Below are 27902 nucleotides of genomic sequence, written 5' to 3'. Positions count from 1 at the left end.
TTTGATCAGGGAGGTGGAGTTTGTGTATGGGGCGTGGTTTACAATGAGGCGCAGCGTTGAGAGAGAGGGGCGGTGTTTGATCAGGGAGGTGGAGTTTGTGTATGGGGCGGGGTTTAGAACGCGCCGGTCTGTTTTGGAGAGGGGTGGGGTTTGAGCTGAATGACGGGCTTGACTGATCTGGCTTGTCTTCAATCTGTGGTTTTTAAGGCGAGCGTGGATATTCCGATTTGTGACAATGGCGGAGCAGTGCATTGAAATTGACGGTGGGATAATGGAGGGGGTGAGTGAAGCCTTTTGGGCCTTGCTGGAGCCTTTAAACGAGAAGGGTGCAGTGATCAAGCCGCCCATTTTGCAAAGTGATTTTGAAACGTTTCATCGTCATGGGGTTCGCTTAAAAACGATTAAAAATACAATCTTAGATCTTTAAACATGAAATTTGGCAGGTGGACATTTCTATCGAGGAATAAATCCAGTTTTGGTAGGATGTAAACCATTTTAATTTGGCCGGCGACGTGCTTATCGAGTCCGGCATTCAGCAGTTCCATGGTTTGAAAAGCTCTGTCACTGTCCAATAAAGCTCCGGCAAACTCTGGCCTACTTCAATATTTTATGGATATTTAATTTTCTCCGTTGTACTGCTGAATTCCAGATGCCTCAAGACTTGTAATGTTCAGTGGATAAATAGTCGCAACTAGAAACATGCATATTTAAAATTGATAAAAGCAGCATGCACCTCGGCCAAATTGTTTAGGCCTTTTTAGTATACTGCGTATATGTCTGCAATAGGGTTAACCAAAAATCTTTTAATCAAGGGCGAATATAAATAATTTGCTTTTCTTACAGAAAGGAGGTGCGATATAATTTGGGAAGAAAATAATTTGCAATTATGAACATTTATACGTATGAGACAAACAGTTATTTTGACCAAGATATTAGTGATGATATAATGCAAGCTACAATGGGATATTGCGAAGATGCTTAATTATGCCATTCTTCACCCAGTACACTGTTTACATACACAGCAAAAAGGCATTGGAGTTAGTTTTACGTAATACATGACATTAGGGTATTAGCAATGCTTCAATTTGGTAGCATTCTTGCCTTTTAAGTCAGAGGTTGTAAGTATAAGTTCAAAGCAACTGTCTTTAAAAACCTCCTCCCCGTTGCCATGACGCGTGGAGGGTGCCTCTCCGCCTATCAGCCTCTCCGATCTCTGTTTAGAGCTGAACTAAGCTGTTGACAATCTTGACATCCCATTCAAACATAGACTAACCACCAGATTGTCAAATTTCCATTACAGTCACCATGTACTTTGATCTCCATAAACATCACCTGCATCTGGACCAACCCTTATCTTAGCTAATTTGTAGCTGAAATTCTCAATCATAAGTTTGTGACTTTCAGATGTTATAGTTCTTTCCAAACTCTCTCTCCTCATCCCTCCATAAACTCCAGTTGATCCAAAACATAACAGTGTGAATCATATTAGGGACAGTGGCACAGTGGTTAGCACTGCTGCCTCACAGCACCAGGGTTCCAGGTTCGATTCCAGCCTCAGGTGACTGTCTATGTGGGTTTCCTCTGGGTGCTCAGGTTTCCTCCCACAGTCCAAAGATGCACCGGTCAGGTGAATTGGCCATGTTAAATTGTCCCATAGTGATAGGTGCATTAGTCAGAGGGAAGTGGGTCTGGGTGGATTACTGTTCGGAGCGTCGGTGTGGACTGGTTGTGCCGAAGTAAATCTAATCTAATCTAATATCCCACACCTAATACAGTTTGACCTTTTCCAGGGAGGACAGATTTTGCGTGTGTGCACAGCATTAAGTTGTCTACAGGGAGTCAAGATAAAAATCCACAATATACGAGCAGGGAGAAGCACACCTGGACTACGGTAAGTGTCACACAATCTGTTTTCAGTTTAACTGATTGCTTTCATTTCTGTCTAAACCTATGTATTTGACATAATATTGCATTTCTATATTTAGCACTGCCTGTACAAGCCCTGAATCATATAAACAAACATTACATTTTTGAGAAATTTTATTTTCTTGTAGCGGATGATGATGATAGGATACAAAAGGTGATGGTGGAGTGTTGTTTTTCAGACTGGAGGCCTGTGACTAGTGATGTTCGACAGGGATCGTTTTGGTAAAACAAACAAGGGCAGGTCTTATACAATTATGTAGGGCCCTGAGTAATCATAGTCATATAGCATGGAAACAGACCCTTTGGTCCAACCAGTCCATGCCAAACATAATCCCAAACTGAACTAGTTCCATTAGGCTGTTTTCCTGAGGCTTCACACATAAGATGCGATTTGTGCACGACAACAACTGCAAACAGTTAAAGCCTGTACAAGCTAGGTGACCCCCTTTGACCCTCTTGCAGGCGTACAAAGTTGAGTCAAGAGGCCCTGAACGAAGAAAACACATCCCCTTTATACAGGTCAATTTGTAATGCTCACGGATACACTGGCCACATCCACCACCCCCCCATAACCACATGTTATCCTAGGTATAACGGTAGGATGAAGTCATCCTCTGAGATAATGTAAATGCCCACATCCTGAGGAATCGTTATGCAAACAAATTCCTGACTCCGTGATACCCCAAGACAGTGTAGGTGTGATAATGTCCTAGCTTCAGGGGATGGCTGTGAAAGCATTTCTGAATGGAAGGGACTGAATGAGAGTTTAATTTGATAATCGCAGGAGAGTAGTAGTAAATGGCTGGCTAAATGGAGTGTGAGTCATCTACGTTTCTGCATAATTGTCATCCCCATTCAAAGACAGTGCAGTTTAACATGGCATGCATGTCCAGAGATAGTACAATTTAATCCTTTAACATTACACCTACACCTAGACCATATCTCTTCAAACCTTTCATATTCTTGTACTTATCCAAATTTCTTTAAAACTTCATAATTGTACCCACATCCACTACTTCCTCAGGAATGTCATTCCACACACAAACCACCCTTTGTGTAAAAAAAAACATTTGCCCCTCATGTCATCTTTAAATCTCTTACCGCTCAGCTTAAAAATGTGCCCCCTCGTCTTGATATCCCCCATCCGAGGGAAAAGACAACTACCATTAACTGTATCCACACCACTCATTACTTTTTAAACTTCTCTAAGGTTGCCTCTCAACCTTCTACGATCCGGTGGAAAAAATGTCCCAGCCTATCTTGTCTTTATTTATAACTCAAACCTTCCATACCAGGCAAAATCCTGGCTAATCTCTTCTGAACCCTCTTCAGCTTGATAGTATCGTTCTGTATCTGGATGACCAGAACTGGACAGTTTTCCAGAAGAGGCCTCATCAATGTCTTGTACAACTTCAAAGTGACTTCCCAACTTCTAAACTCAAAGCACTGAGCAGTCAAGGCAAGCATGCCAAAGTCTTTGTAACCACCCTGTCTATATGTGAAGTAAACTTCAAAGAATTATGCACGTGAATTTATATGTCTTTATGTTCTACAAAACTACGAAAGGCCTTATCATAAATTGTATAAGCCCTACCCTTGTTTATTGCACCAAAGTGCAATACCTTGCATTTATCCAGGTTGAACTCCATCTGCTGTTCTTCAACCCATTGACGCATTTGGGGTGGCACAGTGGTTAGCACTGCTGCCTCACAGCATCAGGGTTCCAGGTTCGATTCCAGCCTTGGGCGACTGTCTGTGTGGAGTTTGCACATTCTCCCCGTGTCTGCGTAGGTTTCCTCTGGGTGCTCCAGTTTCCTCCCACACTTCAAAGATGTGCAGGTTAGGTGAATTGGCCTTGCTAAGTTGCCCATAGGTTAGATGCGTTAGTCAGAGGGAAATGGGTCTGGGTGGACTTGTTGGGCCAAAGGCCTTGTTTCCACACTCTAGGGAATCTAATCTAATTTGTGAGATGATTTGTAGCTTGGGTGCTCGTTGTTGTGGTTCTGTTTGCCGAGCTGGGAATATATGTTGCAGACGTTTCGTCCCCTGTCTAGGTGACATCCTCAGTGCTTGGGAGCCTCCTGTGAAGCGCTTCTGTGATCTTTCCTCCGGCATTTATAGTGGTTTGAATCTGCTGCTTCCGGTTGTCAGTTCCAGCTGTTCGCTGCAGTGGTCGGTATATTGGGTCCAGGTCAATGTGCTTATTGATTGAATCTGTGGATGAGTGCCATGCCTCTAGGAATTCCCTGGCTGTTCTCTGTTTGGCTTATTCTATAATAGTAGTGTTGTCCCAGTCGAATTCATGTTGCTTGTCATCTGCGTGTGTGGCTACTAAGAAAAGCTGGTCGTGTCATTTTGTGGCTAATTGGTGTTCATGGATACGGATCGTTAGCTGTCTTCCTGTTTGTCCTATGTAGTGTTTTGTGCAGTCCTTGCATGGGATTTTGTACACTCCATTGGTTTTGCTAATGCTGGGTATTGGGTCCTTCGTCCTGGTGAGTTGTTGTCTGAGAGTGGCAGTTGGTTTGTGTGCTGTTGAGTCCTAGTGGTCGCAGTAGTCTGGCTGTCAGTTCGGAAATGCTCTTGATTGATATATAGTAGTGTGGCTAGTCCTTTGGACAAACAGGAAGACAGCTAACGATCCGTATCAATGAACACCAGCTAGCCACAAAACGACACGACCAGCTATCCTTAGTAGCCACACACGCAGATGACAAGCAACATGAATTCGACTGGGACAACACTACTATTATAGAACAAGCCAAACAGAGAACAGCCAGGGAATTACTAGAGGCATGGCACTCATCCACAGATTCAATCAGTAAGCACATTGACTTGGACCCAATATATCGACCACTGCAGCGGACAGCTGGAACTGACAACCGGAAGCGGCAGATTCAAACCACTATAAATGCTGGAGGAAAGATCACAGAAGCGCTTCACAGGAGGCTCCCAAGCACTGAGGATGTCACCTAGACAGGGGACGAAGCGTCTGCAACACAAATTCCGAGCTCGGCGAACAGAACCACAACAATCTAATCTAATCTAATTTGGTCAAACTTCCTTTGTAATATCAGAAAACCTTCTTCTTTATCTACAATGCCACCAATTTGCTGTCATCCACAAACTTACTAACCATGCCTTCTATGTTCTGTTCCAAATCATTTATGTAAATGACAGATAAAAGAGGACGGAGAACCTCTGTGGTTCAGGTACATAATTCTTTGAAATTTGCAGACTTATACACTTAATGGTAGGGTCCAGGGAAGTGTTGCTAAACAAAGACACCTTGGAGTGCAGGTTCATAGTTCCTTGAAAGTGGAGTCTCGGGTAGATAGGATGGTGAAGAAGGCATTTAGTGTGCATCCCTTGATTTGTCACTGCATTGAGTAAATGTTTTGGGAAGTCATGTTGTGGCGGTTCAGGACATTGGTTTGGCCACTTTTGAAATACTGCATGCAATTCTGGTCTCCCTCCTTCAGGAAGGATATTGTGAAACTTGAAAGGGTTCAGAAAAGGTTTACAAGGGTAGTGCCCGGATTGGAGGGTTTGAGCTTTAGGGAGAGGTTGAATTGGTTGGGGCTGATTTCCCTGGAGTATCAGAGACTTATTAAGGTTTATAAAATCACGAGAGACACAGGGCGAATTGCCACACTCTCTTCCCTGGGGTGGAGGAATCCAAAACTAGATGGCATAGATTTAAAGTGACAGGAGAAAGATTTAAAAGGGACCGAATGGGCAATGTTTTCTTGCAAGGGTGGTGCGTGTATGGAATGAGCTGCCAGAGGAAGTGGTACAATTCCAACATTTGAAAGGCACCTGAATGGGTATATGAGGGATGTGGGCCAAATGCTGGTAAATGGGACTAATTAATTCAAGACATCTGGTTGACTTTGATGTGTTGGACTGAAGTGTCTGTTCCTATGCTGTACAGCTGTATGACTCTAGGTAGACAGGGTGGTTAAGAAGGCATTTAGCATGTTTGCCTTCATTGCTCAGACCTTTGAATATAGAAGTTGGGATGTCATGTTGAGGGTGTACAGGATGTTGGTGAGGCTTCTTCTGGAGTACTGTGATTTAGGAAGGGTATTACTAATTGGTGAGGGTTCAGCAAAGATTTACCAGGATGTGTCTGGGAATAGAGGATTTGATATATAAAAATAGGCTGGATAGGCTGGGATTTTTCTCACTGGAGCATAGAAGGTTTTGGGGTGACTTTATTGAAGTTTATAAAATCATCAGGGGCATAGAAAAGGTGAATAGCAAGGGTCTTTTCCCTGGGGTGGGGGGTGTGGGGGGGCAGGTTTCAAAACTAAGGGGGTATATTTTTAAGGTGAGAGGTGAAAGATTTTAAAAAAGACACAAGGGGCAACCTTTTTAGAGTTCATGTGAGGAATGAACTGCCAGAGGAAGTGGTGGATACAGGTACAGTTAAAACATTTAAAAGCTAATTTGGATAAGTACATGAATAGAAAGGGTTTGGAGGGATACAAGCCAAACAGGCAAGTGGGACTAGTGTAGTTTAGGTACATGATCAGCATCGACTAGATGGACTGAAGGGTCTGTATTACACTGTAATATTTGGTTTAGGCTGTATTGTGAGTAGATAGCAAACCTGCAGGAGAATTGTAAATGTTTAGTTAATTGAAATTACAACACAATCTACTATCCTGGAGTTTTAAAATTATTTTTCTTTTTAAATTATTTTATGCTTCCTTATTTATATTATGGCCACTTGTAGTACTATATGCCACGTAATAATTTGAGTTGGGTTGAATGGATGGAAGAGTGCTTACTTTTTCATTTCACTGTGTGCTTCATCTGACATCCAGTATTGGTTGGGCAGATATTCCCTCCAGTTAAATATTAGAAGACAAAACCCATTGCCTAGTTACAGTCTGAGATTAACCTAGTCTGTTTATGTACAGTTGTCACTGCGAGTTAAGATTCCAATCTCATTTTCACACCATCTCCTAAAGGTTACCGATTCATACCTCAGTAATTTTTGGAGAAAGTGAGGACTGCAGATGCTGGAGATCAAAGCTGATCATCCAAATTTCAAACAGTACAACTTAGGACATCATCTTGGAGTGCATCGATTCTAAAGTTGTTTATACCAAAGAAGGCACAAGTCAAGTTGCAGAGCCGACAAGTGAGGGGAAGTGAGGGATGAATGCAGATTTCTCCAGCTTCCTCATTTCCTCTCCCCTCCCCCCCCCCCCCCCCCCCAACTTATCTCAGTCCCAACCCTTGGACTTAGCACTGCCTTCTTGACCTGCAATCTTCTTCCCGACCTCTCCGCCCCCACCCCCTCTCCGGCCTATCGCTCTCACCTTTAACCTCCTTCCAACTATCGCATTCCCAACGCTCCTCCGTACCTTTTATCTTAGCTTGCTTGGCACACCCTCCTCATTCCTGAAGAAGGGCTTCTGCCCAAAACATCGATTCTCCTGCTTCTTGGATGCTGCCTGACCTGCTGTGCTTTTCTAGCAACACATTTTTCAGCTCAGTAATTTTAACCAAGTTCATTCCTGTTTTCAGCCTGTCGGCTCTGCAACTTGACTTGTGCCTTCTTTGGTATAAACAACTTTAGAATCAATGCACTCCTAGATGGTGTCCTAAGTTTTGCTGTTTGAAATTTGGATGATCTCAAGTTTACACTGTCTTAACTCACATCAAGTCCCATTTATCTATCATCCTGTTGTTTGCTGACCTACAGCTGCTGTTGAAATTCAAACTTGATTTACAAAATCTAGATTCTTGATCAGTAAGGAAGTGAAGGATTATGGGAAAGGACAGGAAAGTGAATGTTAGGAATGTCAGATCAGCTGTGATCCAGTTCATTGGCAGAGTAGGCTCGATGGCCCACTCTTATTCCTATTCCTATTTCTTATTGTCTTATGGTCTTATTGTTTGGAATTTAAAACTAAGCTGTCGTTGTTATTAAAAACCCATCTGGTTCAATCATGTCCTTTTTATGGAAGAAAATCTTCCAAGCTGGAACATAACTCTAAATAGTTTGCCAGCTAATTCAAGGGCAATTAGTGATGGACAACAAAAGCTGACTTAGACAATGTCACACATATTCCATTAAAATAATTATTTTTAGAAATCTCCTTTTACTTTGGCTATAATTTGCAGTCTTGCTTATGAAAACAGATGGTTGGTGTCAGAAATGGATGAATATTAAATAGGTATAAAAAAGGAAATCTTTTGTGATTACACTGCAGATGCAGAATGGAGAAAATCTTATTCTTCACCTAATCTTGCTCAAGGAGAGCATTATGCAAGCCCTGGGTACTGAGTACCAATATATCTCTCAATTAGCACAAATGTTCATATTTCAAAACCTTAAAAACCTACTTTGTATAAATACTAAATAAAGATTATTTTGATCTTAAGGCCACAGCATCTCTCAGGGCTCGAGATGGTTCGTGATTTATGTGATGGTTGTCTTGAAGAAGCAAAAGTTGGTTCCACAGAAATCTCCTTCTCTCCAGGTAAAATTGAGGGAGGAAGCCATGTTGCAGATACAAAAACAGCTGGGTGAGTATAAGTACTGCTTGATCCTTATTTAAAAAGAGAATAATAGGAGTCTGACGTGGCCTTGCAATAGTTAACCAATATATTTTCTGTATGCTTATTCATTGTGCATCCCATAAAAATATACAGATTGTTCTGCTATAGCTCGCATTTCATCAGTATGAATTTGCTGTAACACGATTGACGAATTGGAGACACTGTTTCTAAAGTGCGAAGTTTTAAAACATGTTGGCTGTAATGTGAGTACATTGCCAACACTTTAAGCATTATGTCTAAAGCAGGATTTTTCTATAATGCAAGGTTACGCAAGAATGCAGCCATCACATTATAGAAGAACTACCTGTAGTTTCTCAAGTGTGGAGGTAGCACGTTGGCCAGATTCACACTTTGTTCACACGCCCCCCCCCCCCCCCCCCCCCCCCAATAAACTTGAACTCATCTGAAACTTTGTCTTATCTCATTTTACACTAAGCACGTTAACTATTTCAGCCAATTTAAAAACAGTTAACTGAATTATTCAACTGCAGAGTTGAGTGCTACAATACCATAGTGCTACATAGAACCTAAACTAGATTTAGAAATAAAGGTCTCTTTAAGTTACAGACAGTTCTCGCTTGATGCTTTGCACTTTTCCCATCATTTGCTTATAAATGGAGAAAAACATATGATAAGGAGAATTTGAGCTATAGGGAGAGGTTGAATAGGCTGGGGCTGTTTTCCCTTGAGGACGGAGGCTGAGGGGTGAAATTATGAAGGGCATGGATTGGATAAATAGACATAGTCTTTTCCCTGGCTTTGGGGAGTCCTGAACTAGAGGGCATAGGATTAGGGTGAGAGGGGAATGATATAAAAGAGACCTAAGGGGCAACATTTTCGTGTATGGAATGAGCCGCCAGAGAAAGTGGTGGAGGCTAGTACAATTGCAACATTTAAGAGGCATCTGGATGGGTATATGATTAAGAAAGGGTCGGAGGGATATGGGCTGGCTGCTGGCAGGTGGAATTAGGTTGAGTTGGGATATCTGGTCGGCATGGACGAGTTGGACTGAAGGGTCTGTTTCCGTGCTGTACATCTCTATGACTCTAAGACTCTATAACACTACTTCAAACGTTATGAACAATGGGGATTATGGTGGATATCAAGGCAACAATTTAAATCAGTAAGAACATTGGCAATGAGTGAGTGTGACCTACAGTGATAGACAATCTGAAGCCTCCAGAGGATAGAGAGAGGAGGCTGGCCAGAAAAGCATTCGTGCAGTTAATTCTGAAGGCACCAAAGGCATGATGTTGTGTTTAGTAGTGGATCATGTTTTAGAAGTGGGAATAAACAGTCTCTAATAGAGAGGAACATGGGTTCAAATGGGATGCAGTGAAGTTGGGGCTGTCCAGTGTTGTAATTGTTAGGGGACATTTGTTTTTTTTTCCCCTTCACTGGTGATGCATAGGAACAACAGCAGGTCATTCAGCTCCTCTAGCCTGTGTTGCCATTCTAGTTCATAACTGACGATCAACCTCAGTGCCATTTTCCTGCATTATCTTTGTATCCCTTGATGCCCAGTTTCTACACATCTTTTCAATCTCTCTTGAATTTATTCGGTTGCTTCCGCACTTTTCTGGGGCAGAAAATTCCAAAGATCCTCTGTGTTTGACTAAAAATATTACTCCTTATCTCAATCCTGAATGGCTCGTCCCTTATTCTGAGTCTCCTCCACTCCTGCCTCAGGGGAAACATCCTTTCTGCATCTTTTGTTTTTAAGAATTGTTTAAGTTTCAATAAAATCACCTTCTTCTATTTGTACGAGAATGCAAATTCAGTTTTCTCAATCTCTCCTCATTGGACAGGTATACCATTCTAGGAATCTCTACTGCACTCTTGCAATGGAAAGCATGTCCTTTCTTAGACAAAGGGACCAGACAGCACACAATACTCCAGATACAATCTCACCAATTGGAATTATGCTTACTCCATTATACTCCCATGTCCCTGCATGCAAGGACAAGGATAGCCAACTTAATCACATCTGATTAAAATGGGATTACAGTAGATGGCATACTGCAATCTGCGTTGTTAGTAGGAAATCACTGAAGCTTACAGACATGAAGGTAGGAGGTGATCTTTTTATAAGGAAACAAATGTTCATAGTCATCTCTTAGGTGCACATCCTGATTTTTGAGAGAAGTTTCTTACACAATGTTGAAAAAAGTGATGGTTCTTGAAAATGTGAAATATACGGACTTCCAGCGTTTTCCATACAATACTCTTTGTGTGCCATTTGTCACATGCAAATATTTGTCAAACTTTTTAAATTTAAGTTGTAAAGTGATGCTCAAATTAATCTCAATGTACATAATAAATGAAACATCCATTGAAGTTGATTTTTTAGCAACATTGCAGATAAAACTTAGTGTTCCATATTAGAATTGGGTTTATTGTCACATACTCAAGTACAGGAGTACTGTGAAAAATTTACAATGTCACCCCTCACAACATCATCTTAGGTACAAAATAAAGAAATTTTTAAAAAAGTTACATTTATCTTAGTGATTCATAGTGTAAGTTAGAAAATAAGAAATGATAAATAAAAATTTAAAAATTAAAATAAAAAATGTTAACACATAATTACAAACATTGAGGCAGCTTTATGGATCTTCCTAACTTTAATCAGGGTGCTGTAAACTCGAGAGCCTTCATGCTAAATTATAACGAAAGTTAATTTTTAAAAAAAATGCAATTAAAAGGTATACAGGAAAGCCACACACACAGACCAAGTCCTGAACTATGAAAGCAACCACCCCAACACACACAAAAGAAGTTGCATCAAGACACTATTCAAAAGTGCCACAACACACTGCAGCACACCAGAACTGCAAAAAGAGGAAGAGGAACACCTGTACAAGGTATTCGCCAAAAACGGATACCCGCGCAATTTCATCAACAGATGCCTATAAAGACAACGGAACGAGGACGTGCCGCAACCCAAAGGACTAGCCACACTACCATACATCAGGAGCATTTCAGAACTGACAGCCAGACTACTGCGACCACTAGGACTTATAACAGCACACAAACCAACAGCCACCCTCAGACAACAACTCACCAGAACGAAGGACCCGATACCCAGCATGGGCAAAACTAATGTAGTGTACAAAATCCCACACAAGGACTGCACAAAACACTATATAGGACAAACAGGAAGACAGCTAACGATCCGCATCCATGAACATCAACTAGCCACAAAACGCCACGACCAGCTATCCTTAGTAGCCACACACGCAGACGACAAGCAACATAAATTCGACTGGGACAATGCTACCATTATAGGGCAAGCCAAACAAAGAACAGCCAGGGAATTCCTAGAACCATAGCACTCATCCACAAACTCCATCAACAAACACATCGACCTGGACCCAATAGACCGGCCACTACAGCGGACAGCTGAAACTGACAACCGGAAGCGGCAGGGACAGGCCACTATAAATGCCGGAGGAAACACCACAGAAGCACTTCACAGGAGGCTCCCAAGCACTGAGGATGTCACCTAGACAGGGGACGAAACGTTTGCAACTAAAATTTCCAGCTCGGCGAACAGAACCACAACCACGAGCATCCGAGCTACAAATCTTCACCCAAACTTTGAATGCAATTAAATATATTTTGTAACTTGTGTTGAAACTGATAATTTTATTGAAGGTTCCTCGATTTCCCAAAGTGAATTCCCTAAGTATGTATATTTTATATGTACTATTACAAGAATCTGTTACTTATCACTTGTTCTTGAAAAGGTGGTTGTCAAGTGAGGTTTTACATCTCAAAGAAACTAGCTATCTCTAGAACTCTTAATTTTTGCGAACTGTCCAAATGTATTGGTTACTTTTTTCCAGAATTATATTTGCTATGCATGTTTATTGCACTTTGATATGCCATTAAGCAGTGTGTGTTTTGCTTTTTAGGAGCATCTGTCTATTAATGCAGGTTGCTACTCCTTGTGTACTCTTTGCTGTTTCACCATCAGAACTGATCTTACGAGGAGGGACAAATGCTGAGATGGCCCCACAAATTGACTATACCTTACAAGTAAGAGCTGATCGATTTGGTGTAGAATCCTTCCCAAAGAAACTGTTCTTGGCTTAATTTAAAATAAATAGTTATGCTGAATTTTGATTATTTTAAAATGTTGACATATAAGAAAAACAATGTTTTCCATTTCACTTTGTTAATTTTGAACCCTCTTTCACTGTAACCATATTACTTTGACAGACAGGATGGTTAATCAACTCAATAGGACTTCCAAGCTGCTCATGAGCCTAATATTTTGTAACACTAACAATGCCTCTACTTGCACCCAGTTATATTAAAGAGAAATTGACCTGTATCCTATCACTTTTGTAGAATTATCCACATTCAACAATTTTGTTTCAGTTGGTTACTATGATCTTTTCACTGAACAGTTAGTGCATAAAAGTTTGGCTTTTTTTAATCTCACTCTCTATTAAATAATATTCACTGATTTAAGCAGGTTGACTAGATGATCAGTAGAAACCTTTTTTAATGAAAAACACCATACAAACATTTGAATTTTAGCAGCTAATCTTTAATACTGAAGACACTAGTGAGGTTCATCTAACAGTTTAATATTAGATGTAGATAAAAGAGTGGCCCTTAATGTTGAACTAACCAAACTTTCTGTATTTTAGGTATTTAAACCAATAAGTGAAAAATTTGGATTTCAGTTCAACTGTGACTTAAAAATGAGGTGTGTATAAAGGACTTGAAGTTAAAGGTTATCTGTGTCAGTTACTTGTACTTAACGCAAATTATTAAGTCTTCATGATTAAAGGAAAAGTCTTTTGGTTCCACTTCATGACTTTTTTAACCTTTTATTCTTTCACAGCTGAATGATTTGCATTTTTAAATTGTGGTTAGCTGTGAAATGTCTTGCTCAACTGAAACATTACATGAATAACAGCTCTTAAAATATTATGTAATGAGGAAACAGCTCAGTAGTTTTCATCTGGTTAATATTGAAAGTGAAGTTGGTTCATCATTTGGCATTAAGTTGATTCTTACCAAGCATGGTGTGGGAAGTGGAAGTACTAGATTGGTGTAATAGAAAGTAAAGATTTTGTTTTGAGTCACTTGAAGTCAAGGGTAGTCTCTCTCATATCTGAAGATGTGCCCTGTTCTTTCCAATTCCTGTTGAAATACAATAAACAGGCACTTTTTCATATCTTATTTGAGTGTATGTTTTTTGTAGATAAAACTAAAGTGATAAACCTTACAGTATTCAACAATAAATGGGCATCTAGATAAACGGGTGGCTCACTTGTGTATGCTGGAAACTGCATTTATGAGACTGCTGTGTTTCAGTCAATAGTTTTTTTGTTTTTACAGAGGTTACTATCCAAAAGGCGGAGGTGAGGTGAGATTAAGGATCTCTCCAGTAAAACAGCTTACTCCGATAAATATGACCGAGAGAGGAACAGTCACAAAGATTCATGGACGAGCTTTTGTTGCTGGAGTTCTGCCATTAAAGGTTATAATCAAATGTTTGCTGCAACTGGCATTTTTTTTTTCTTTTTCCTATTTACAAGTTTTTTGTTTTAGTTGTTAAAATGTTTTCAAATTCCATTGTTTTTTGTTTTGTTAGGAGCATTATATTAAATAATTATATGAAGAACCAAATGTAATTTTGTGGATTGTAAGATTGGGTATATAAGCCCTAAGTCAAAGTGGTCATTTAGTATTGATGGGCATGGTATTTGATGGTTGCATTTGCTGCAGTATACCGACCATTCAGAAATGTTCCAATCAAGGAATAATTCACCTGAAAATTTTAAAATGCAAGTTTAAACTATGATTGCACATGATTTGCAGGGTATTTTAAAGGACTTTTTATAAGTCATTACAGAAACATTTGTAGGTAATATACATAACAGCAATTTAAAACTAATGATTTTGGCTGTCTGTCAATCAAATGGATCTCAAATTGCTTCCACAATTGTATGTAACACAATTTTTAACCAAATGTTGCAGAGATGAGCATTAGAAAACAAATTGCTACAACAATCCATTTACCATAAAAGGAGTGAATCACAGAGATTAAAAAGAACTGAAGGTGGGTTTTCTTTTTCATTATTAGCTTGCAAATGAGATGGCATCTGCAGCTGTTCGGTGCATCAGAAAAGAAATGCGTGACATTTACGTGAACATACAGTCTGTGCAGGAGCCCAAGGACAAGGCTTATGGGACCGGAAATGGAATTATGTAAGAAGTAAAATGTGTTATTGTACACTAATGAAGTTTTTTTTTTAATTCTTGTTTAACTGAGATTTTATAGTTGTCAGCTTGCAGCATGAGCCTTTTTATTATTTGACTTTTTTTCCTGAGTATCAGATGGTTTAAGGAAATGAATGCATGTGTTTTTGTTTCACAGTGATTCAATGTCATAATGCTGCTTAAAGATTCTGAAGCCACATTTGTCTTTAAAGTATGTGTATTTAATATTATCTGAAGAGGATGTAATCTTGGTTAAATTGTTCACTGCTGAGCCAATGGAATTGTTATCACAGACTCTCCTTTCTCAGTGATGGAATTAATTTAAGAGAGCTTCTCACTTCTTACCCAGCATATTTAACAACCACTGGGGAAGCAATGGCATAGTGCTGTAAATACCAATTGTCCCGGATTGTTTATTGTGATCTAGGTTTGAATCTCATCATGGTAGATAGAATTTGAATTCAACCAAACTCTGGAAGACTGAGGACTCTTGAGGTGTAGTTTGTATCTCTGATCCAGGAGGCCTGGGTTCAAGTCCCCCCTGCACCAGAAGCCTATAATAATATTTCTGAATAACAAGTATCTATTTACTGACCATGCCCTATCAATAATCTTGATACCAACTCATAATTTTGATTTTTAGTTGTACGGTATTTTTTAGGATATTCTGATCATTATTCATATGTGTGGGTGTGAACCAAATTCTTTTGCATTTTGGTGACAGTTTTCCAAATAAAAGGACTTATTGGTCATTCAGGATTTAACACTTGATACCCTGGCATATTATTAATAATATGAAACTTCTTTCATCACTTTCATTTTACTTTTATTCACTCATGGGATGTGGGTTTCAGTGGCTGACTTGCACTTATTGCCTGTCCCTGGCTGCCCTTGAGAAGGTTGTAGTGAGATGCTGCCTTTAGTCACTGCAGTCAATGTGTTGTAGGTAGATCCACAATGCCCTTGGGCAGGGTATTCTAGAATCTTGTCTCACTGAGAGTGAAGGATCAGAGATGTATTTCCAAGTCAGGACAATGAATAGCTTGAAGGGAAACTTGCTAGTGGTGGTGTTTCCATATATATATACTGCTCTTGTGTTTCTAGATGGAAATGGTCATGGGTTTGGAAAGTACTGTCTAAGGATCTTTGGTGAAATTCTGCAGTATTGAACTTTGGTACCACATTCACAAGCCATCAAGTGGGCTGCTTTGTCCTGGATGATGTCAAGCTTCTTAAGTGTTGTTTGAGCTGCATCCATCCAGGTAAGTGGGAGTAATCCATCACGATCCTGACTTGTGCCTTGTAAATGGTGGACAGGCTTTGGCGAGTCGGGATGTGAGTTACTCACCACAGTATTCTTAGCTCTGACCTGCTGATGTTTGTGAGGTTGAGTTTCCGGTCAATGGTGACCCTAGGATGTTGGCAATGGGGAGATTCAGTGATAATACCATTGAATGTCAAGGAGTGGTGGTGGTTAGATTTTCTCTTATTGGAAATGGTCATTGCCTGGCATTTGTGTGGCATGAATGTTACTTGCCACTTGTCAGCCCAACCCTGGATATTGCCCAGATGTTGCTGTATTTGAACATGGACTGCTCCAGTATCTGAGGAGTTACAAATAGTGCTGAATGTTGTGCCATCATTTGCAAACTTCCCCACTTCTGACCTTATGACAGAGGGAAGGTCATTGATGAAGCAGCTGAATATGATTGAGCCTAGGACAATCTCCTGAGGAACACCGGCAAAGATGCCCTGGACCTGAGATGACTGATCTCCAACAACCATCACCATTTTATATGCCAGGTATGACTGCAACCAGCAGAAATTTGCTCCCTGATACCCAATGATTCCAGTTTTGGTAGGGCTCCTTGATACCATACTCGATCGAATGTGCCCTTGATGTCCAGGGCTGTCATGTTCACCTCACCTCTGGAATTCAGCTCTTTTGACTATGTTTGAACCAAAGCTGTGATGAGTTCAACAGCTAAATAGCCCTGGTGGAACCCAAGCTAGGTGTCACTGAACATGTTATTGTTGATCAGATGCTGCTGATAGCACTTTTGATGACACCTTCGATCACTTTACTGATGAATGAGAGTTGTTTGTGTACAGGATGTACCTGAGCAATTTTCCACATTGTGGTGTAACCGTATTAGAAGAGCGAGGCAAGGAGACTGTTGAGCTCTACCATTCAAGAGGAATTTATTTCTGTATGGTATTTTAGGGAAGGGATAGAACTAGAAAACCAGGAACAGGAATTTAGGAATTTCAGAACTTTCTCAGTCACTTTATGCCCTACTTCTGAAAATTGTGGGCTTGCAAACTTGGCAATATTTACAACTGTAAACTGTATGGAAAATCAGAATCTGATAAAGCAGAACTAGAGTTTGCTTTCAATTCATGATCTATTTCAAAGAATACTCTAATATTTATGATAGTCGATCATTAGTAGAAAGCTATGAAATTAATCTGCATTACTGAAATTGAAGTGTTTGCATCTCTTTATAGGAACAAATGGGATGCACACCAGCCTTTCCTTTGATCAAAATTCAGAATGCTCATTGAGGAGAAATTTGAATTAAGATCAGCTTTGCCAAATAAATAATTTGAGATATACATTTCTGTTTCCACATGGTAAATTCTTATACCAGCTAGACTCTTCGACACCTCCTGTTTTTGAAGTAGGTGGGCATTGCCAAGCTCAATTATACCTCTGCTTCTGAAGTGGTTTCTGTGTATTGTCATAAGTGCTTTTTCATAAATAACTGATGTTCAGCTGCATTATTCAATGCATTTCAATTCTATAATGAATATTTGTGAGACTTTTACCTGTGATTTTCTGCAGCAAGCTGGGGCCCAGTGATATAAGTTTGTTGCTGTAAAATGTTTCTGATTCGAGTCATGCTACTAGCATCAAAGAGAAGAGCTCTTTCTACGAGATTGAATGAATTTCCACGATTAGGAGTTTGATTCATTTGCTATCATTTCTTGGATCCATCACATCATCAGAATATTCTGAGCTGATTACGTGTTCTCCAGTTCTGTAACGTGTGGTACATCAAAATACTTAGAGATTTTTAAAAAAGCATTAAAGTGGAATCAAGCAGCTTCAGGTGTCTTGTCAAAGTCCTTTCGTGATGACTTTCATACAGATTGTGCTTCATCCAGGTTAGGAAGTGTTACAGTAGTTCATGCCACTGTTTATAGCAGCAAATTAAGAATAACTTCAATAAGCAGTTTTTAAAAAATCAATTCTCAGTTTTAATTCTTTCTCCTTTTATAGTATTTTTGCTGAAACATCTACAGGATGTATCATCGCAGGATCTGCTCTTGGTAAAAGAGGTAAGATTGTTTTCAATGTTAAATATACAATAGCAGGGAAGAAGTAGCAAATGGCTGCACCCACTACTGTTTTCATTAATATAGTAAAACTTCCAAAGGCACTTTGCAAGCATTTCCTCAGACCAAGCTTGACATCCAGCTTCTCTGAGGCAATTTCAGCATTAGGATAACGCAAAAGAATAGAGAATTGCAGGAAAATAATTATAATAGTGTTACAGAACCAAGGGTGAAACCATTAAGTGTTAATTGATGCTTGTTGGATTTGTGATTGACATGATTTAATGCTGCTTTTAAAGACTTTGGAAAGAAAAAGACCCATGTCAGACTGTTTGTTTGTGCAATGCAGGAGTTGCTGCAGATAAAGTTGGAATCGAAGCTGCAGAGATGCTGCTGAAGAATCTTCGACATGGTGGTTGTGTGGACCAGTACTTGCAGGATCAGGTATTTGTCAGATTAGTTTATTATGATTAACACCTAAATAAGGTTTTTGATTAATTTTCCTTGCTCCAAACTCTCTATTTCCACTGAGTGAACTTTATTGCTTACTACCACAATGGACAGTCCAATCTCCAATGCTTCCTCTCAACGTTTCATAGATGCTACTGTAATAATTCAATGCAGAATTTCTGAAGTAACTGCTATGTGGAATTTTATATACTTAAAATTCAATTCTTCCATTTTTCACCACAACCAAGTTGCACTGGATTCCAAAGAGATTATGGTACTGAAGAATTGTGATCCAGAACTGCATGCACAAAGCAGAACAAATCCAATCTGACCATTTACTGCCCTATTTGTCTATTCTGCACAAAGCAGAACAAATCCAATCTGACCATTTACCGCCCTATTTGTCCATTCTCAATCATCAACAAAATTACAGAAGGGATTGTTGACTATGCTATCAAGTGGCATTTGCAACAGAATAACCTGCTCACTAATATTCAGTTTTAGTTTCCCCATGGTTATTCTGCTCCAGACTCTTAACATCCTTCATCCATGCTTGGACAAAACATGGACTCTCTCCACAGGCTGGGTTCATGCCCAGCACAAAAGATGGATGTGCTTGTTGAAGATCGATCATCTCCACTCAGGGCAGCACTGCAAATGTTCCTCAGGCTAGTGTCCCAGACCCAACAATCTTCAGCCTCTTCATTAATTACCATTCTTTTATTAAAAGGCTGAAGTTGGGATGTTCGCTCTGATTGCAACATGTTCAGTACCTTTTGCCATATCTCCAATACTTAGCAGTTGATGTGCATATGACAATATCCAAGCTTGGGCTTATGGGCTAACAATCATGCTACACATGGCCATATAATGACCATCTCAAACAAGAGAGAATCTAACCATTAAGGAGAAAGTGAGGTCTGCAGATGCTGGAGATCAGAGCTGGAAATGTGTTGCTGGAAAAGCGCAGCAGGTCAGGCAGCATCCAGGGAACAGGAGAATCGACGTTTCGGGCATAAGCCCGAAGAAGGGCTTATGCCCGAAACGTCGATTCTCCTGTTCCCTGGATGCTGCCTGACCTGCTGCGCTTTTCCAGCAACACATTTCCAGAATCTAACCATTAGCCCGTCACATTCAATGCCTTTACCATTGCTGACCTCCCCACTATCAACATCCTCGGGGTTACCATTGACCAGAAATTAAACTGGACAAGACATATAAATACTACAAGAGCAGGGCAGAGGCTAATGATTACCTTCCTGTTTCCCCAGTACCTGTTCACTCCATACAAGGCAGAAATTAAGTGGGCTGGAATACTCTCCACTTGCCTGGATGATTACAGCTTCAACACTCGTTGAAGTTGACACAATCCAAATCAAGCAGCCTAGTTGATTGTGATCACATCCACCACTTTCAACACTCAATCCATCCATCATTAATCCACAGTAGCAGCAGTGTGTACCATCTACAAAATGCATTCAGGAAAACTAAGGCACTTCTGACGGCACTTCCTTTACCAGTTTACAGGGTAGCAGATACTGGTAAACACAATAGCTGCAGGTTCCCTCAAAACCACGCACCATGCTTTCTCAGAACTATATTCCCATTCCTTCACTGTTTGGATTAAAATCATGGAACTCCATTCCTAATAGCACTGTGGGTGTCCCTACACTACCCAGGACTTCACTGGTTTACGAAGGCAGCTCACCACCACCCCCTTCAGGGCAGTTAGGAATTAGCAATAAATGTTGGCCTAATGACTGTAAATGAATCCTATGAACAAATATTTTTATTAAAAAGACTGGCTTAAATCAATCTGTTTCAGAAAATAGCGTTAACTCACATACATATTGTGTTCATAACTAATTTTCTCTCATCCTTGCTTTTGAAAGCTTTATCTTCTATTAAACCACTGCCTTAATCTGGGTAAGTGTTAGTAGGACACTTTCCCTCTGTTAGTGGGAGCACAAAACCCAGCATCTGGTGGTGCAGCTAAGAAAATAATGCCTTTTTGAGTGACTGTATCTGCAGATGTTTTTCAAATGAATGGGAGAGCGCGAATGTAACTATTTTTAGTCCATTTCACAATGTAAAATGACAATCACATCAAATGTAACACTTACTTTAACTAATGTTCAAATCAACGAACAGTCACCTTGCCTTGTGAACACTCAATTGTAAATAAAAGTACTCGATGACAAAAGTTTGCTTTAGTTCAGAACTTTGATAGTTTTAGTCATGCATACAAGAGGTTTGATATCAATATACTATCTGAAACTGTAAAACAGCAATAAAACTTTCCCTCTACATTACACCTGCTTCATTGTATCGTTTATCTATATTTCATATGTAAATGATAAGGTGACATGTAGTTTTGTGTCCATCTTTATTGAATGGAAAATATTGTCACTGTTCTTTTAAATTGGAAAATTTTATTTTAAAAGTAACTGCAGAGTGTTGTTCAACAGTATTACCTCAGTCCCTTGCTCCAGAAGAAAATTTCTTTCTTTAGGGCCAGGTAAAATAGAAAGAATGGTTTCTGTGATTGTTGATGTGTTATGTCACAAGGCAATTAAACTTTTCAACTGCATTTCTGTTTGCCTCAGATCATTATATTCATGGCCCTAGCAAATGGTGTCTCCAGAGTAAGAAGTGGGCCCTTGACACTTCACAGCCAGACAGCTATACACTTTGCAGAAATGCTAACTAAGGTCAGTATTCAAGTGAGCAAATAAAATATTAGCCGATGTTACATTAAATCAATTTTCTTTGATATGTACAGTTATTTTGGTTTTGTTTTGTGCTGTCATTGTTGGTGAATGGGACATTTTGTCACGTTTAGACACATTGTTACTGTTAACTATTTCCAGGGTAAAATATGAAGGATTATGTGCAAGTTAAATGGGCAGGTTGCCCTCATCATAAATCGCCTCCAAGTCAAATACAGCACATTTACTGTTGCTGTACTCTAACCAGCCCCTCCAAAGAACACCACTGTAAAGTTTTTTTTTGAGGTTTTCCTAAGGTGGCATAAAATCGATTGTTTTCGGGTTTTGGTGCCTGTCTTGGATATTTTGATACAAAACTTCAGATGCATAACTTTGTTGCTGAATAAAACAATTTATTGAAAGACAGAGAAAAAAGCTGACCAATAATAATCACTTAGTTTGATAAATATTATTTTTAGATTGTTTACTTATGGACATGTACAGTAGTCCATGTAAGCTAGCAGATGATAACATATAAGGATATTTAGAACTTGTAGTTGTTGTCCTACAGGTATCACATTTCATTATTATCATTAAATGCCGCAAGTTTGAGCTGCACCTTAAAACTGGCAAGTACTTCTAATATCCAGAGCTCTTTAAGTTAATAATAAGTATAGTTTGACCAAACAACTCTAGTTTGACTTGGACCTTCTGCCACTTCATGTCGTGCAATTCATTGTAATACTTAATTCCTGAGCAAATAACAATTGCCTATGATCAACAGCCTATCCACTGTGTGGCTGTGTAAGTGTGAAATAAAATTGTGTGTGTGAATGATATGCCTTGAATATAATATATAGTAATAATATAACATAGTAACTTTGATTCTACATGTAAGTTAATTAATGAAAAAGAAGATTGCATTTACTTTATATTATTGCTCAATTTGTATATTTGTTTTTCTTTCAGGCTAAGTTTACGGTGAACAAAATAGATGATCAAGAGTCTGGAATAGAAACTAATATCATAGAGTGTGCAGGAATTGGAATGACGAATCCCCACTTATGAAGCTGGAAACTTCAAAGATGTTAATGGAAACAAAAATGTGCATAATCTTGGCTTTAGTTGAGAATGTTTAACATTAGAAATAGATTCCTATGTGTAAAATAAATACAGATTAAAAAAAATGTATTATGTCTGACTTTGCCGTGTATATTGAAATATTACGGTAGGGAAGCATTAACTGGACAACAGTGAAATGCTAATTTTAGCAGATGTAGGTACTATAACAGACTAAATAAATCCTGAATGAAGTTGGATAAAAAACATTCTCTGGAATATTTATTCCATAGCTCCTAGAAATGTACTTTGGATCTTTCTTAAGTAATAGTGCAGCAACAAAAAAGTGTAAAGAAAAAAAAGCTATCACTTCAATTCCTAATAACAATTAATTGCATTTATATAGGACATGGATTGTAATAAACATCCTAAAGTGCTTTATAAACATTATCAGACAAAATCTGACACTCTTCCACATAAGGGAATATTAGGCCACATGACCAAAAACTTCACCATAGAGGTAGTTCTAAAGGATATCTTAAAAGAGGCAGAGATGTGGTGAAGGTCTTCTACAGCATAGGGCATTGATGTCTGAATGCGCAGCTGCCAATGATGGAGTGACTGAAATTGTAAATATTTGTGGCTAGAATTGATAGAGCACAAATGCCCAGAAATGTTGTAGGGCTGGAGGAGATTAATGATGGCAAGAGTGGTGTCATAAGGGGGTTTGTAAGCAAGGATAACTATTTTAAAACAAGATATGGGAGCCATTGTAACATGGCGAATTCAGAGAGATGGATGAGTGGTACTGAGTAAGCTCAAACATAGGCAATAGAGTGGATCTAGGACAGCTGTCCAGTTATCTGTTGGAACAGTCAAATGTAGAGGCCCCAAATGCATGGGTGAGGGTTTTAGCGACAGATGAGATGAAACCATGGCAAAATCAGGCAATATTATGGAAGTCGAAATAGATGGTGGAGGTTAAGGGACCTATAAGCCACTCCCACCAATGACTCCTATTTCTTTACTCCATACAAACTGGTTTTGCATTTTGATCTTCTGAACCAAAATGCTTGTTCACTACAGTTTTGATCTTATTCCTGGTAGCAGAGCTACCCCATCTCTTGTTAATTTCTACCTGTCCTTCCAAAATGTCTCCAATCCTTGAATGTTCATATTCCATCATGGTCACTTTGTAATAAATCTCTAATAGCTGTAATATCATTCATTCATTTTCTATTTGTGTTATAATTCATCCATTTTTTAACATGTGATGTGCTTCCAAATAGCCTGTAATATAGCCCTTTTTATCAGTTTTGTCATGCTTGTCCCTTTGTCATTTTCTGGTGACCATTGTTCACATAGCTATTCTATTATTACCTTTTATCTTTTTGCTTTGCTTTCTAGATTTCCTCTTGACTTTAAAGTCCTACTTAGGATTCACCAGTGCGCACTTTCTCCACAAATCTGAGCCACTTATTGAATTCAGTGACAAATTAACCCTATGCTAGTTTTCTCTTCATTCTGCAAATAATCCAGAGAACATTACCTTAAATTGTTGCTTTTTGATTTTGTCCCTTCTTAATGACTACTAGTGATTGAAAATAAATGCTGTCACAGCCAGTCACACCCACATCCCATTAGTGATTCACTTTTCAAAAAAATACGTTCCTTCTCAGCTGTGCAGCTGTACGACAAACTGAAAGTTCTTGTTCAGGATGCACACAACATGGCTGCGATAAGTTGGAATACTGGTGCAGCTGCACCAAAAATGCATTAAAACTACAACTTAATCAGTTGCGCACAAGGAAAAGAGGTGCACCAGCTCTTTTTCATCGAGTCCAGAGTCGATGTTGAAGACTCCTATTGCCAATCCTTCCTTGTGAAAAGACCAGAGGAAAGGTGTTGGAGGAATCTGTGCTCTTGGTTATAAAGATTCTGTGAGTTAGATCATTGGTTGACTTGGACTTTGGAATTTTTAGTACAAGTCTACAGATGTGAGAACTTTGCATAGCTGAATATGCATTTGTTGTGTTCGGTATTTGGGTCAATCAATCTGATTTTTAAACAGACTCATACAGCATGGAAACAGACAGTTAGTCCACCTAGTCCATGCTGACCATGTTTCCAAACTGAGTCCTACCTGCCTGCTTTTGGCCTCTAACTCTCCAAACCCTTCTTATTTGTGTACTTATCCAAATGTGTTTTTAACATTGTAACTGTACCTGTATCCACCACTTCCTCTGGCAGTTTATTCCACACACTGGCCCCATGTGCCCTTTTTAAATCTTTCTCCTAGCTCCTTAAAAATAATTCCCTTAATTTTGACCCACCACCCCTCAGCCCCTGATGATTTTATAAAATTCACAAGGTCACCCCTCAACCTCCGACACTCCAGTCAACTCAAACCCTCCAGTTCTGGCAACATCACGGTAAATGTTTTTTGAATCCTCTCCAGTTTAATAATATCCTTCCTATAATAGGTCAACCAGAACTGCACTGTGGAAGATGCCTCACCAACATACTGTAGAATTTCAACATGACGTTCCAACTCCTTTATTTAAAAGTTTGAGTAATGAAAGCATATGTGCTAAATACGGTTTTAACCACCCTGTCTACCCCTCATGCAAATTTCAAAACATTATGTACCTGAAAACTGAAGTGTCTCAGTTCTGCAACACTACTCAGGGCCCTACCTTTAATTATGCAAGTCCTGTCTTCGTTTGTTTTACCAAAATGCAATGCCTTGCATTTATCCAAATTAAACTCCATTTGCCACTCTTCAGCCCATTGACACCAGATCTCTTTGCAAACTTAATAGTCAGAGGGAAATTGAGAAACAAACTTGTAAGGAGATCTCAGCTATCTGTAAGAAACGTAGGGTGGTTATGGTAGGGGATTTTAACTTTCCAAACATAGACTGGGACTGCCATAGTTTTAAGGGTTTAGATGGAGAGGAATTTGTTAAGGGTGTACAAGAACATTTTCTGATTTATTACGTGGATGTACTTACTAGAGAAGGTGCAAAACTTGACCTACTCTTGGGAAATAAGGCAGGGCAGGTGACTGAGGTGTCAGTGGGGGACCACTTTGGGGCCAGCGACCATAATTCTATTAGATTTAAAATAATGATGGAAAAGGATAGACCAGATCTAAAAGTAGAAGTTATAAATTGGAGAAAGGCCAATTTTGATGGTATTAGGCAAGAACTTTCAACAGCTGATTGGGGGCAGATGCTCGCAGGTAAAGGGACAGTTGGAGAATGGGAAGCCTTCAGAAATGAGCTAATGAGAATCCAGAGAAAGTATATTCCTGTTAGGGTGAAAGGAAAGGCTGGTAGGTATAGGGAATGCTGGATGACAAAAGAAATTGAGGGTTTGGTTCAGAAAAAGAGGAAAGCATATGTCAGGTATCGACAGGATAGATGGAGTGAATCCTTAGAAGAGTGTAAAAGAAGTAGGAGTATACTTAAGAGAGAAATAAGGAGGGCAAAAAGGGGACATGAGATAGCTTTGGTAAATAAAATTAAGGAGAATCCAAAGAGTTTTTACAAATACATTAAGGACAAAAGGGTAACTTGGGAGAGAAAAGGGCCCCTCAAAGATCAGCAAGGTGGCCTTTGTGTGGAGCCGCAGAAAATGGGGTAGATACTAAATGAATACTTTGCACCAGTATTTATTGTGAAAAAGGACATGGAAGATGTAGAATGTAGGGAAATAGATGGTGACATCTTGCAAAATGTCCATATTACAGAGGAAAAAGTGCTGGATGTCTTGAAATGCATAAAAGTGGATAAATCCCCAGGACCTGATCAGATGTACCCTAGAACTCTGTGGGAAGCTAGGGAAGTGATTGCTGGGCCTCTTGCTGAGATACTTGTATCATCGATAGTCACAGGTGAGGTGTCGGAAGACTGCAGATTGGCTAATGTGGTGCCACTCTTTAAGAAGGGTGGTAAGGACAAGCCAGGGAACTATAGACCAGTGAGCCTGATGTTGGTGGTGGGCAAGTTGTTGGAGGGAATCTTGAGGGACAGGATGTACATATATTTGGAAAGGAAAGGCCCGTTTAGGGATAGTCAACATGGTTTTGTGCGTGGGAAATCATGTCTCACAAACTTGATTGAGTTTTGTGAGGAAGTAACAAAGAGGATTGATGAGGGCAGAGCAGTAGATGTGATCTATATGGACTACAGTAAGGCGTTTGACAATGTTCCCAATGGAAGACTGATTAGTAAGGTTAGATCTCACGGAATACAGGGAGAACTAGCCATTTGGATACCGAACTGGCTCAAAGGTAGAAAGCAGAGGGTGGTGGTGGAGGGTTGTTTTTATGACTGGAGGCCTGTGACCAATGGGGTGCCACAAGGATCAGTGCTGGGTCCTCTACTTTTTGTCATTTACGTAAATGATTTGGATGCGAACATAAGAGGTACAGTTAGTAAGTTTGCATCCAAATCATTTACGTAAATGACAAAAAGTAGAGGACCCAGCACTGATCCTTGTGGCACCCCATTGGTCACAGGCCTCCAGTCATAAAAACAACCCTCCACCACCACCCTCTGCTTTCTACCTTTGAGCCAGTTCGGTATCCAAATGGCTAGTTCTCCATAAGAACATAAGAGGTACAGTTAGTAAGTTTGCAGATGACACCAAAATTGGAGGAGTAGTGGACAGCAAAGAGGGTTACCTCAGATTACAACAGGATCTGGACCAGGTGGGCCAATGGGCTGAGAAGTGGCAGGTGGAGTTTAATTCAGATAAATGCGAGGTGCTGCATTTTGGGAAAGCAAATCTTAGCAGGACTTATACACTTAATGGTAAGGTCCTAGGGAGTGTTGCTGAACAAAGAGACCTTGGATTGCAGGTTCATAGCTCCTTGAAAGTGGAGTCACAGGTAGATAGGATAGTGAAGAAGGTGTTTGGTATGCTTTCCTTTATTGGTCAGAGTATTGAGTACAGGAGTTGGGAGGTCATGTTGCGGCTGTACAGGACATTGGTTAGGCCACTGTTGGAATATTGCGTGCATTTCTGGTCTCCTTCCTATCAGAAAGATGTTGTGAAACTTGAAAGGGTTCAGAAAAGATTTACAAGGATGTTGCCAGGGTTGGAGGATTTGAGCTATAGGGGGAGGCTGAACAGGCTAGGGTTGTTTTCCCTGAAGTTGGAGGCTGAGGGGGGACCTTATAGAGGTTTACAAAATTATGAGGGGCATGGATTGGGTAAATAAGCAAAGTCTTTTCCATGAGGTCAGGGAGTCCAGAACTAGAGTGCATAGGTTTAGGGTGAGAGGGGAAAGTTATAAAAGAGACCTAGGGGAAAATTGTTCACACAGAGGTTGGTACATGTATGGAATGAGCTGCCAGAGGGAGTGGTGGAGGCTGGTACAATTGCAATATTTAAGAGGCATTTGGATGGGTATATGAATAGGAAGGGTTTGGTGGGATATGGGCCAGGTGCTGGCAGGTGGGTCTAGATTGGGTTCAGATATCTGGTCGGTATGGACGGGTTGGACTGAACGGTCTATTTCCATGCTGTACATCTCTATGACTCTATAACCTTCTTCTTTGTCCACTTAACCACCAATCTTGGAGTCATC

At 39.8% G+C, this 27902-nt stretch overlaps 1 protein-coding gene across 1 annotated transcript; it reads left to right on the top strand.

The window, feature by feature from the left end:
• The first annotated feature begins 143 nt into the window (after positions 1–143).
• On the top strand, positions 144–22571 carry rtca (RNA 3'-terminal phosphate cyclase). The gene is made up of 11 exons (XM_043699686.2): positions 144–280; positions 1791–1891; positions 8329–8472; positions 12423–12546; positions 13167–13225; positions 13864–14005; positions 14612–14736; positions 18032–18090; positions 18437–18531; positions 21144–21248; positions 22215–22571. The coding sequence occupies exons 1-11, from the start codon at positions 236–238 to the stop codon at positions 22311–22313; spliced, it is 1098 nt and encodes a 365-aa protein (XP_043555621.1). The 5' UTR covers positions 144–235; the 3' UTR covers positions 22314–22571.
• The last annotated feature ends 5331 nt before the right edge of the window (positions 22572–27902 follow it).

The sequence above is a fragment of the Chiloscyllium plagiosum genome, unplaced genomic scaffold (genome assembly GCF_037043375.1).
Source record: "Chiloscyllium plagiosum isolate Xiang-an unplaced genomic scaffold, Cpla_swu_hap1 HiC_scaffold_9, whole genome shotgun sequence".
Taxonomy (NCBI): domain Eukaryota; kingdom Metazoa; phylum Chordata; class Chondrichthyes; order Orectolobiformes; family Hemiscylliidae; genus Chiloscyllium; species Chiloscyllium plagiosum.
Note: the sequence above shows the minus strand (reverse complement) of the source record. Positions and strands in the feature narration are given on the sequence as shown.